This window comes from Motacilla alba, chromosome 8 (genome assembly GCF_015832195.1).
Source record: "Motacilla alba alba isolate MOTALB_02 chromosome 8, Motacilla_alba_V1.0_pri, whole genome shotgun sequence".
In the NCBI taxonomy this organism is placed as follows: domain Eukaryota; kingdom Metazoa; phylum Chordata; class Aves; order Passeriformes; family Motacillidae; genus Motacilla; species Motacilla alba.
Window position 1 is genome coordinate 5,580,769 of NC_052023.1, and position 13,600 is coordinate 5,594,368.

At 43.5% G+C, this 13,600-nt stretch overlaps 1 protein-coding gene across 1 annotated transcript; it reads left to right on the forward strand.

The window, feature by feature from the left end:
• Nucleotides 1–1,375: 1,375 nt before the first annotated feature.
• On the forward strand, nt 1,376–3,219 carry LOC119703800 (cytochrome c oxidase assembly factor 7A). The gene is made up of 3 exons (XM_038144146.1): nt 1,376–1,593; nt 1,670–1,810; nt 2,630–3,219. The coding sequence occupies exons 1-3, from the start codon at nt 1,488–1,490 to the stop codon at nt 3,076–3,078; spliced, it is 696 nt and encodes a 231-aa protein (XP_038000074.1). The 5' UTR covers nt 1,376–1,487; the 3' UTR covers nt 3,079–3,219.
• Nucleotides 3,220–13,600: the final 10,381 nt, after the last annotated feature.

The window sequence follows — 13,600 nt, forward strand, 5'->3', positions numbered from 1 at the left end:
ACAGTTCATCTTCTAAAGGCCCCATCCAGGATGGAGATTCACACAAACATTCTCAGATTGCAGCCAGCACTGGCCGAGCAATGTGTATCTTCTTCCTGCAGTCTCACACACATGGCAGTGGGTTTTGGTCAATACACATTGAAAACAAGACTTTAGCTGCACATGGAAAATGTGTTTTAACATCAAACCAAATTTTTAACAGTCTGAAAAGTTTTAAGGAAGTACTTTAGAATGTGAACTGGTGTTTCAACTATGCACCTGGCAGGGTTTGCTGCCAGTCCAGCTGGTGATGGTTGGTCAACCAATTAGCTCTAGCCCTTAATAAAGGATAAGGCTTCTTCCTTTGGGAGACTGCACAGGATTTAACTGAGTGTTATTTATCCCAAAAACTTGACAAGCTGGTGTTATTCTACTTAAATAATTTGGGACAAAGCATTTGCAAATATTTAAAATTTATTTTAACTCAAACTCATATTGATTTTAAGCAATCCATCACACAGATTTCTTATGGTGCTACACAGATTTCTGTGAGTGCTACTTCACCCACAGAAAATTCAGTTTGTGCTCAGAACTGCTGGAATTGGATAGTGTGCCATGTTTTCTGTAAGTATTCTATTATCACATTTGGGTTACATTAATCCGTAATGTTGTGGGTGCCCATCCCTGGAAGTGTTCAAGGCCAGGTTGGATGGGGCTTTGAGCAACCTGGGATAGTGGAAGGTATCCCTGCCCATGCCAAGGGGATTCTTAGATCCAGGAGAACCAGGGTTCGTTGTGTGTTAAGTGCTTACCCGGTTCTGGGTGTTCCCAGTGCCCCAGCACTGCATCTGCTCAGTGCAGGTTCCAGTACTTCAGAAAGCACCTGAGAGCTTTTGTGGTACCACGGAAAGGAGTGGTGGCTGGGAGCAGTCTCTCACAGCAGCACCTCTGCTCTAAAACGGATTTGGAAATTATTGAGTTGTTACTCCAGACAAAAGCATGCAGGAGGCAGACTGAGGAATAGGGAAAGCAGCCCTGCTCCTAGGCCATGCAGAGCACAATTAATGTACTGTCATGTCTCAGTCTGTGGGTTGTGCCGAATCAGACCTCAGGAATACGCATCCGGTGGTGCAAAACTCTGAAAGTAAAGTTCTAACAGTGTGTTATCGCTTAAAACTGCTGAACCGTCAGAGTTCCCGATAACCCCAGGAGCGCACAGGAGGAAGCGCAATGAGAGGAGCTATAAGGGAAGGGGCGCGAAGAGAGGCGGGGGAACAGACGGGGGGAGTGACCGGAGGAGCGGCCGGCAAAGGGGCGGGAGAAGCGGCTGGAGGAGCGGCCACGGGAGGGGCAGGAGAAGAGGGCGGGGAAGGGGCGGTCGGAGCGGCCGGAGGCGGGGATGAGTCCGGGCGGTCGGGGAAGGGGCGGCCCCGGAGGGGCGGTGCCGAATCGAGCGCTCGGCGCTCTCGGGAGGCACCGCAGCGGCCGCGCCGGGAGCCAGCGCGGCCATGGCCGGCTTCATCAACTTCGCGGACGAGGAGGAGGTGCGGGCGTACCTGGAGAACCTGCACGTGGAGTACAGCTACCAGTGCTTCAAGGAGAAGGACCCGGAAGGTAAGGCCCGTCCGCCGCCCTCCGTCCGCCGCCGCGGGGCCGGCGGGAGGCTCAGCCCGTGTCCCGTGCCTTGCAGGCTGCCAGCGCTTCGCCGATTACCTGGACGCCGTGAGGAAGGACTTCGTGGCGGCGGCGCGGGTGCTGCGCGACAACTGCGAGGTGCACGGGCACAGCGAGAGCTGCTACAAACTGGGGGCCTACCAGGCTCTCGGCAAAGGTGGGCAGGGGGGTTCTGGAGCTCGGGCCGCAGGTGCCACCTCCCCGGGCAACCTGCGCCGATTCCTGGCCACCCTCACATCTGCCTGTCCTCCTGACCTTGAAGGAGCAACTACCTGTCCCGCCCCTTTCGTGGTCGCCTCATAAAAGTTGGGGGAGGATAGAAAACCTAAAATTGCTTCCTTCTGAAAAATCAGCTTTATGTTAACTATATATGATTTTCTTATAATTGCAGCTGTTTAACAGGTACATGCAGCCAGTGCTCAGTGTTGCTGCATATTCAGTTCACAACATTTCTTCTTGTCAGACAGAAGAAAGAAAGTAAGAAAGAAGGAAACTCACAGACTAGTAATATGCATACCTCAGTAGTCCCCAAGTCTGTTCAAAATGCATTTGCTGGCACAGTAATGGAAAACACTTAAATTAGTCAGAGATCTTCCAAATGAAAGCAGTAGTAAGGAATAATATTTTTACTGTAGTTCAAAAGTAGTAACAACCTTGGTGTGTACTGGCAAAATAATACTTGCCTAGTGTAAGATATTAAATCCAGGGATGTAGTAGTGGAAAGAGTGTTTTGTGGGTCTGGGTTATTTTTTGGATACCAGTACTGTTGTGTTTACTGGTGAGTGGAGAACAGTTTTCTAAGTCAAAGACATTAGTAGAATGTCACTGAGACAGCAGTAGTATCTCTGAAGTCCTAAATGTTGACTGTAGTATCTTATGTGATGGATGCTATATTTCCAGTGGGAAGCATCCTGCAAAGCAGAAAGCTCCCAGCTGTTTTAACATGTCCTCACAGTAATGTCCTCTTGACTGACAGGTGGACTCAACCCAGATTTGAAAGCTGCCTACAAATCGTTCATCAAGTCATGTGAGAAAGGTGGGAAGAAGTCAGCAAATGCATGTCACAGCGCTGGGCTGCTGGCCCAGGACGGCAGAGCCAACAATGATCAGCGTGACCCTGTTGCTGCTAGAGACTATTACACAAAAGCCTGTGATAGCAATTTTGCTCCCAGCTGCTTCAACCTGAGTGTGATATACCTGCAGGGAGCACCTGGGGTCCCCAAGGACATGAGCAGTGCCTTGAAGTACTCGCTGAAAGGCTGCGAGCTGGGGCACGTGTGGGCTTGTGCCAACGCCAGCCGCATGTACAAACTGGGAGATGGCGTTGAGAAGAACGATGCCAAGGCAGAGGATCTGAAAAACAGGGCAAAACAATTGCATAAAGAACAGAAAGAGGCTGAAAGTTCTCTAACATTTGGGGAGTAAAACGGGCAGTTGCAGATATTAAGACTGGTTTGTAAATGGCAAGTGAATTTGTTATTTAAATTGTGAGCACACAGTTTTCATTTAAGTAAATATCCTGTATTTGGATATGCAAATAAAATTATATTTATATGGATAAACAAATTACTGTCTTTGCTGTGCATTTCTGTGTTTTTGAACACACACACACACACAAGTTCTTGAGTGTGTTTTGCTTAGATCCTTCCCTTCTTTTTAAGGAAGTGAAAAACTTGTGGTCTTTTGGGAGTTTTCCCCCATGGTTTCAAGCACAAAGGATTTCTTTTGTGTCCAATGCTTCAATGTCCAGGTTTGTGCTCTGACCAGTTCTAACACACAAAAATTACAAGTGTAGGTAATCCCAGCTTGGGCAGTCTGAACTGTTGCATCTGTCACAAGCATTTTCATAACTTTGATAGCTGCACACTTGTGTGAGCTGCTCTAAGGCATGGAATTCATCTATAATTCTGTAGGTCTAGGCTAATTCCTAGCTCCTGTAATTCCTCCAGTTGCCATCAGGTTTGTGACTGTGTATCTGCCTGTCATATGTGCCTGAGTGCTTCAGGCTGCTCTCCAAACATGACTGCCCCTTATTTGATCACACGCAAATAGCTTTACCTTCCTTGCTAGCTTCCGGAACATTATGTTCTATTTTCTCTAGTTAAGATTTAGGGAACAAGGTGCTAACTCATCAGATCCTGGACTCAAATCCGTAACATATATATATATACAAACTGTAGCTAAACATACAGATTCTGAAACAGCTGTTTAAATAAGCAGGGCAGTGTTTGTAAATGTATTCGTGCACTGACAGGATCCTTTGTAATTTTAGTGTGTGTCAATATTTGTGATGTTTGTGGTGTGTATGTTTTGCTGTAAATTTACTATTCAGAACCTGAATCCTCTGGCTCTGGACTAAATAAAGATACAAACTTCACTACTGAAATAAGTGAAGTGGGATTAAAAGCAACATTACTTTGGCTGTGGCCACAAGTGAAAGCAGAGTTGCTGGAATCTAGCTGCATGTATGAATTAAAGCAGTTCTTCCAATTTAACAGGGTTCTTGGGAAAGACGTTTGCTGCTGGAACAGAAACCCGAGCTGCACAGCACAGCAGTGACACAGGCACCCTGTAACAACAGATGGCAGTGTATGAAAACTGCACACTGGTGTAGCTCTGCTGCAGCCTGGAAAAAAACAAATAGCAGTGGCAAAATCAGAGTAATTTTTCTGTTAACAGTTATTATTTTTTGGCAGGTCAAAAAGGTGAAGCTCTTAGAGACACATTCTTTGCCGGAGTTTTTGCTAGGTACTATTCTGGGCATTTGTTTCACTTGGGAAAGGTAAGTAAATGCTACCTCTGTGGAGTGTTAACACTAGTAATAAAACAGTTTGGAATCCATGTGTTCTGGAGTAGGCAATTACAGGTGGGTCAAGGCACTGGAGAATTGGGTGGTATTTTAAGCCCTGTAATGCTCACTGCCACAGAGTGAGTGCCTTGTTCAGATCCTCAGCCTAAGCACTAAAGCAGTTTTCTTCCAGCAGGACTAATGACTGTCAGTGATCCTTCCAGGAACTTCCAATCAACACAGCAAACAGGCACCAGAGAACATCCTCAGTAGAGTGACACTCACTGTGGATAATTAAAGCCACATATAAAGTGCATGTTGTGGGGAGTTTTTTTCGTAGCACTTGAGAACTCACAGACTTGCAGAGCTTAAATACTGTAAAGCAAACCATTTTCATAAAAGCTGTGAAGTGTGTAAGATAAGTTTCTGAAGTATCCTCCGATTTTGCACCACTGGTTGAAAAGGCAACCCCAAATTAAGGGATGCTCTTGTGTTTTCAGGCTGTCTCTGAACAGTTTGCTGCCTGCTCTGGGCACACCTATATCTTTTTTGCACAAATATTGATGACAGATGCATTTAGATTGCTAATGCCCTCACCTATATGACTCTTTTCCCTCCAAAGTGATAAAGCATCCAAAAAAAGGTCAGCCAGTGTCATTTCAGTGTATTACAAATTATATGTGCTTCCTGCAGTCTGTAGCAGAGTATACACTCTATGAATAGCAGTCTATTCTCAACCTCAAGATTGTGTTCAGGAGACATAATCAAAATCTTTAGAGGTGAAAATTTTCCTGGAAATCTTGGCTTATAACTATCTTGCTCTGATATTATGGGTGTATTACCAAAAGGCCAATATCTTCCTGCTCTTTTTTTTTTTACCTGATGTTACAAAGGCTAAATTTTATGTTCTCCTGGAGGAAAACTTTCTTCAAAGCCTCTGAGGTCATAAAGAAAGAGTGCTAGATATGTGATCATAGCAGAATAGTTGGAAATATGGAAGAACCTGTTGATCTCTCCAGGATCAGTGGGTTTTCTAAGAAATAAAGGAGTTTATCTCAGCTTCACAGCTCCTAAACCACTGTCTGTTTTCCCTTTTGTTTGCATTGATCTAAGCATACAACCATTAATAAAGCAGCAATGTACTTCAGAAGGAGCCAACCCTAATTAATTAAATAGACATGTGAATACATGGCTGTAAATGATGAAAGCATTCTCGGCAGGATGCTTCCTGCAGCTGTGAAAAGATCACCAGTGGAGGGCTGGTTTTGAACTGAGATTAAACGCTGGCACCACATTATGTGTCATTAAGTGTCATTTGGATTAATCCTGGACAAAAGATGCTGTTGGGTAAAGAAGCCACATGATTTTGTAGAAAAAGAGCATCGTTCTAGTGGTTCTGTTTATGTGCTATATTGTAATAAAAGCAGTTTTGCAGCTTGCTGACCTTTTGTTCAGCCATTGGTAACAACTCCTCTCTGCAATGTATGTGTGAAGGGAGTTCTTGTGGCTGTACACACCCACCCAGAGGGATGGTCTGGGAGATTTTGTGTCATCATCACACAAAGAAACAAAAATAGTAGTGTTCCTTGTTACAGGACAAACTTTTTGTTCAGTACAGAAAGAAATTCACTCTGTTGGCAATTTTTCACACCATGTGAGACAGAAGAACTCTCAAGTAGCTCTTCTTCTCCTTTGGTAGGTGGAGAGGGAAGAATTCCTCCTGCCCTTATACTTCTCAGCATCTCCTCCACTAAACCTAAGAGCAAACCTCTGAGTTCTGCTCAGGATTGTTTTTTTTCTGGGGGGTGAAGCAAGAAGAGAGAGGAAGAAAAAGGAGTCATGGCACAGCAAGAAACAGATCAGGAAAGAAGCAATAAATCCAGTTGTATCATTATTGCAGTAATCTGTGCTGGGGTAACCCCCAGGAGTTCAATTCAGATCCTGACATTATGCCATTTGTGTGCACCCATAATGACACCCCTGATCCAGAGATCCACAGTCTAAGACTCAGGATTGTCCAAAGTCCCTAGCACATATTTCAGTACTAAACACTGGTAGGTACCCTGCTCTAATTTTCCAGACACTCTATCAACAATACAGCCCAGAATCCACAAAAACCAGATTTCCCCAAGAAACTTTAGACTATAAGGATCAATTCTGTGCCAAATTTTTGATGTCTGACTTCATTTGCCAGATCTGTAGTCTCCCAGTTCTTTCCTTTTTCTGTATCCATACTTGAAGCAAACACAATAACCAGTAATTACACTCATTTTAGACTACATCACATATTTCTTATTTGTTGTTATTGTCTTCTACTCTTAATATTAGTTACAAATTACCATTGCTATATTTGTTCCAAATGTAATTTATACTCCTTACAGACACTCTTAGTTTTTTGCAGTCTTGTTTGTAATACCTTAATATGCTTTTGTAAAATTTAAAATTTTTTGTAAACTTTTCATCCTAATCAACTAGTCAGACATATGTGTGCTATGGAATTATAAAATTTAGGCCACTTTGGAGTGGTGATTTCAGATGGAGATTTGTGAACAGCATAATTGCAATGCATTCATGTGCTCGAATTCACGAGCGTGGTGGGAGTTCTCTGTAAGTTCTCATTCTGTCTATGCAAAACTGAAGAACAGTGCTTTAAACATACCCTGGAGGGTTTTTCTTAGCAACTGATAAAAAAAAGAAGAAAGAAAGAAAGAAGATGAAAACCCCACATGTTTATACAGCAGTTGTCACCCACAGGATTCTATTGCACTTCACCGAGTCCTTCCCAGCTCAGAGAGAGCCTTCCATACAGAGCTGGGGCAATAAAGCCACCAAAGAAAAATGTTAATTGTTTGGCTATATATCCTGAAGATGAGGCTAACCTGAATTTATGGTAGACATAACACATCCTTATTCTGACTGTCCTCTTTTGACACGTAATAGCCTGGTGTGCACATTTCATTTTCACTAAAAACACTGAAAAGAATTGGGCTGGTTTCCTTCCAGCTCTCCTACCACTGGAAGCACGCCATGTTTCCTATAGAGCTTCCTGCCCAGGAAACTCTTGTTGCTTTGCAACAACCTTTTCTGCAAACTCCTGAGAAGGAAACCTGGATTGTGTCTTTAGCTCAGGATAGGAGGACAAGCCACTGAACAGCTACTGACTCATTGGAGGACACACGATGTCAGCAGGGGCCCAAACTGATTATTCTCCAAATGATATTTAGCAAGGCAAGGACTTATCAATTCTTTACAAGCCAAGAAACACTAAGATGGGAAACTGGCCTTTGAATGCTATTCTGATAATATTTATGGAGTATTCTTGCAGACACATGTGATAGCCACGTCAGCACAAGTGTTATCAATAATGGCTGAAGAGAAAATAAGAAGCTGTGACATTGTCAACACTGCAATCAGCCCTTCAGAGAAGTTATTTTCTGTGCCTTTTTAAGTGAAACGTTTTCTCCACAGCATTGTTTTAGTTATTTGTTCTGTAGCTGACACAAAGACAATAGAAAATATCTTACTTGTCAGGGAGGCTGAGATAGAGTGACATCAGCTGTCATAGGGACCCAAACCTGCCTCAGACTGGCAGCTCCCGTGCTGTGGTGTTCATGAACAGACAGTGGCCCTCAGAGAGATTATGTATAATTTGAGGTTAAAAACTTCAGATATTTTTGAAATCCTGAGCTTATTCTAAATTCTTTTCTGCTGGGTTTTGTGAGTTTTAAATGTTCCTCAGAACTCAGGGGTTGATATCAGCAGATGCCAGGGACTGACATGGTTGCAAAAGCCACAGAATATGTGAACAAAGTCAATACAAGTGAAGGTTTCTGCAGAAGCAGCACAACAGTTTTGTTACAGCAAATGGTGAAAATTTTCCACACCCTTTAGCACTTAACCAAAACATCTCTGCAGTGTACCTGGCTTGATAATTTTGTTTTCTGCGTAGTGCAGCCTGCAATGCCCAAGTGTGATGTTTGTTGACTGTTCTGTTTATTGCTCCCACAGCAGGGTATGGACATTTCCAGATCACACTATCACACTGTAGTGACAATGCTGATCCACCGATGGTTTAAACTGCAACACATACAGCCAGTTAATATAGTTCTATAAATTACAGGAGATAGGTGATCTCTAGTGACTGGTTCTAGTTCTCTATGGCCTTTCTTTCCTAATCTAATGCTATTCTGATATGTGTGTTGAACTAAAGCCTATGGTCAGAGTGTATTTTCTTATGCAGTACCTGTACCCTTTAGGTAAGAATTTAAAGCTTTCAGTCCTTTTAAATGAAGGATGATTTTGCTTTAGCTATTGCAGAGTTACAAGTTGCAACCTAAGGCCATATTTATACACCTGGATATATATACTATTTCTCCCATTATAATCTTTGGGGAACAATTTCAAGAAAAGGTTTTGTTCTATAATTTGAATAAATAAGTAACCTCCACTTGATTTCTGTGACTATTTTCCCCCTGCATTTTTCAGTCCTGACCCAGAATAATTGCTGTCATCCTGCAGGCAGACACATTACAACAATCAATGAGAGCTTTGAGCCATATCGTGGAAAAGTTTTATATCTTTGAAGTTCCAGTCGAAACTTTGCCCTCCAGAGAGACAAAGGCAAAGGCATTTGGAAGGGTGCAATTCCAGCATCATGCACACAGCCTGGGAAAATGGCATCCAGAGGTAAGGCAGGACCTGGTCCTTGGGAGCCTGCTGCTCACATTGTTGAGGGGCTGCAAGTCCAGGCTGTTCACACCTTGCTTGGTGTTCTCAAAATGCATTAATGTTGCTGGGGATAAACAGAGGGTGACAGAAAGAAAGGTAACATCTTTTGATGTGTAAAGTATGAAAGAACAAAGCTTTTTGATTCGGTTCCTGTTCACTTGGCTGAACCAGAAATATTGTGAGGCTTGGAAACAGATGTACCCTTGAAAACTAATTACACTGAAGCTTAATGCTTGAAAATTTTCTTTCAAGAAGGTCCTTGTGCAATTGGGGATTTGGGGCTATTTCTCTGCTTTTGTCCTGCCACTGCAAATGGATCAGATGAATGTGTGGAGGAGAATTGATTGAGTACTGTCTGTTCTTGGAGGCTTGAGCTAATAAGTGACAAACATAAACGCTGTTTCTTGTTAGAACCTGCTATGTGCAATCCTGCTCAGCCTATGAATACAGCTAAAACCGAAGGGACTCTGCACACTTCCTGCAGCACATCAAGCATCAGCTTCCCCCACCTGGGACCTATGTGATTGCTTTAGGGGGCTTGCTGGAGTGTAACTCGGCTTGGCCCAATCACTCCAAGAGGACAGCTCATAGCAGAGCTGGGGAGGTTAAACAGGATCTTTTAAAATAGTGGAGTCTGAAAAGAACAGCGGTTTCACAACAGAAATTGTCAGGAATAAATTGCATAGGAGAGGAATTATTTCTAGCCAGAACCTACTTGTCCTTATACAAAATGAGAGCACGTGATTAATTAATCCAAAGCAAGTTCTAATTTTTCTCGTTGCTCAGGCAGTAAACCAAAAGGACAAGTAATTTAATTTGGCCACTGAAGCATCTTTTGATGCCAGGAAAGGGTCATATCAAACTGCTTTTTCCTGATGTCTCCAGAATGCAGCAAGAGCTACGGTTATACTGTGTGCAACAGGGAGCCTGGGAGGACTCCTTAGAGATGCTGGACTACCTTGTTTAGCTCTGGAGATAAACAGAGGATCCTTTTTTCCAGCTATGCCTGTTCCTAAAGGAAATAATCTCAATCCTAATTTAATGAAGGAGCCAGATCCAGATAATGGCATATTCAGATCACATATTTTCTGGAATAGAATCCCAAATCAGATCAAATTAGTCCTCAGGTATCTGCAAGGTGTCTGGACAACCTGAAACAGAAATCTTCCACAATCCAAGATCCCCTCTGTTAATTAACCCTGCAATCCCTACGGAGTGAAACTCCAGGCAGGAATATGACTCTGTGGCATAGAGTGGGGGTTGATGGGCATTTATTAAATAAGGTCCAGGCTTAAACCCCCTGCAGGGCAGAAGAGATGAGGGATGGGACAAAAATATAGCCTTTCCTCACTGGCTTCTTCACTTCCCATCTGTAGCCAGGGTTGAGCCAGTGGCTAGGTGCACACACACAGACACACATCTGAGTTTTGGAGACTGAGGGAGCTTTTGGAGTTTGAGCTCAGACTTTTGAGCTCAGATCCAGCTGTGCATTTACTTGACAGGATTGCAATAGCTGTTTGAAGATTTTTGAGAACCCATTAAAGGCTGAAGAGTACCCCAGCACTTTGGATTGCAGGCAGTCTGAGTGCTCTGAATGGATAAAAGACTAGAACTAGACATCTCTATTAAAAAAAATAAAAAAAGAAACAACTCTAACCCCACAACAAAATCCAAATGTTCTCAGGATCGAACGAGCCTTTTGTGCTCTGTCCTCTCTACATGCTGCTCAGCTGTGCTTATTTTCCTGAGGGAGGACTGTTCCCTTGGCTACCAGTGCTGGCCCCTAATAGTTGGCATTTGGGCACAGGATGAAAACATTGCTTTGTTTTTCTTTCATTCCTGCAGGAGCAGTGGGAACATAACTGGACAGATTTCTGGTAGGCAACAGCTCCAGATGATACCACTGAACCAAGCTAGGTGATTGTGCCCTGCTGCACCCCTCCCTCCCATGCACCATCCAGGTCATCTCTGTATTCCTGCTGGCCACTGCCTTGTCAGAGAAGTGCTAACAGGAGGTGAGGTTTGGGGCTTCTTTCTCTGGCCTCCTGCACAGCAGACAGCACAGGCCACCTTCAGCTGCTCCAGCCACAGGTATTTCCTTTTAGCCACAGCAGCAGCAGTGCCTCATGCGCACAACGTGCACAGCCAGCCTCATGGCAACAGGAGGGCAGGTCACTGCAGACACAGCTAATGCCTGGGAGCTGTAAGCAGCATCTCTTAATCTTGTTGGCTTTCTATATTAAGGACATTGTTGCTTCTGCTTCAGAGGAATTAGAATAGTCTTGTCTCCTCTTGAGATCTCAAGGTCCTGCCTTCATTTGCCATTAGGTGCTCTGTGAAACTCGGTTTCATTAAAGCTTCCACACAGTGACCTTTGCACAATAACCTGCTCTCTGTAGTCCCTCCGTGGTCTGAGGCTGTTCTCATTTAAATTATGTTTCTGTGGAGGGAATCAAATACATCTTTTTCTCTACTAAAATGCCTGGAGCAAACTAATGTCCTTCTGCAGTCATGAAATGCAACAAAAGGACCATGATTCCAAGGGTAGGTGAGGCTTGCAGTTTCTGTGGAAACTGGAAACCAATGTGATGAAAGAGGCAGAAGAGGGAAGCAAGAACACAGGTCCACCAGATGAACAGAAATGATTGTACCTCAGACAGAAGTTGAGAAAATTAGGCAATAAATGTGAGTGGATGAAGAGTTAAGAGTCTGAATAAGCAGTCTGACATGGTTTTCCAGTTCTAATCTGTAATTGTGACTCTGAAAGTTTGCTTGATAAGATGTAATATAGAATTTATTTACTAGGTAGCTGAGAACCTGGTAAGGACATGAGGTGACTTATAACACAAAAGTAATAAGGACACCACTAATTTGGGATTGGGAGAAAAAGTGAAGTCACAAATACAGAAAGGATGTACTGCTTTTGATTATTTTTCCCCCATATTTTCTGTGGTGGCCATGCCAGATACAGATATGACCAAACCTGAGAATTCAGGGACATGCCTGGTGCACAAGTAGATCAATCCCATCTTTGTAAGCAGGACTGCTGGCTTTGCCCACCAGAATGCTCAGAGGACAGAGAAGGCAACTTGTAGAGAAGGAACATGGGAAGCATTGGTGCAGGAGCTGCGCTCAGGGTCTAGCTGTTGTACAGGAATTTGCAGGGTTCCTGCCTAGCTCAGGAACAGAGGGCAGGTGATTAGCAGGTTGGTTTGCTGAGCCTGTGTGACCTGAATTGAAACTGAGCCATAAAGGGCCTTGCAGTTCTACAGTCTGGTTCTCTGTCTCAAGCCAGAATTATCTGTATTCATTATACCTGAGAGCTGTCTGCTTAACCTCTACCAGAGTCTTCAGTCGCTGCATGCAATTTTTTCCTGTGTTTACTCAACTTTCCAGCAGAGAACTCATTATTTCCTCAACCACCAAATACAATGTCATAAAAGAACAATATGGAAGCAAGCAAGAACAACCGAGCAGTACAGAAGCAGGAGCCCCCGCATTCTGTGGCCTCCTTAGGCCCTCAAGTACTTATTTAGTTCAAGCTGACTGCAGTAGGGTGTTGTTTACAACCAGGTGAAGAACAAGAGCCCTTCCAGCACTCTGGGAGTGAAGATATGATTCTTCAGCATCACAGAAGATAACTAGCAGGGGGTCAGTGTAAAAATGCAGTTCATTGCAACGAGGGAGAGAGGCAGAAAAAATGAGAGTAGCTCCTGGTACTAGTGATAAGGATCATTTCAGATTTATCTTTCAACTGTGTCAAAGTGTAACTGCTCTTCAGGTTTTATTGTTAGTGCTGTCATTGCAATAATATGCTAGAAATGAAATGCTTTATTTACTGATAAGAAAAGAGATTTACCCACCATGTGATATGCTGCTATTCTTACACCAAGATTGTATCAGAAGTCCCAGCCAGCTGAATAGTACCTGGAATTATAGGAAAGCAAGTAGTGGAAACCTGATGTTCCCAGCTTCTGTCCAAGTAGAGATGCTACAATGTGCACTAAATCCTGATTTTATTTTAAATACTTTTACAGAAAAATGAAAGCTCTCTAATGGCTGTGGTCCAATACCCCAGAAAAGAGGATCCAAGGCATCCTGTCCATTGCTGGCACAGACAGCCCTGCTCTGTCACCTCTCTGAGAAGCAAGGCTAAAAACCAAAATTGTTGATCTGAATAAGCAGCCTGACATGATTTTCCAGTCCTAATCTGGTAATTGTGCCTCTGAAGGTTTGCTTGATGAGATGCAATATAGAAAGATACATAGTCCTTTGCAAAGGTTGGTCCACAGGTCATTATTTCAGCCAAAAATTTCCATTTCAAAGGAAATCAGAGGAAACCCAGTGAAGACCATGTGAAAACAGAACTCACCCACCCAGCCAGCCCACTAAAAAGACTCCTGGTGTGACCCAATGAGTCAGCTCATTTTC

Bases quoted from the DNA above. Each gene is read 5' to 3' on its own strand.
- LOC119703800 (XM_038144146.1), top strand. From the start codon at position 1,488: ATGGCCGGCTTCATCAACTTCGCGGACGAGGAGGAGGTGCGGGCGTAC. The intron at 1,594-1,669 runs GTAAGGCCCGTC...CGTGCCTTGCAG, and splicing joins CAAGGAGAAGGACCCGGAAG to GCTGCCAGCGCTTCGCCGAT. The intron at 1,811-2,629 runs GTGGGCAGGGGG...CTTGACTGACAG, and splicing joins CTACCAGGCTCTCGGCAAAG to GTGGACTCAACCCAGATTTG.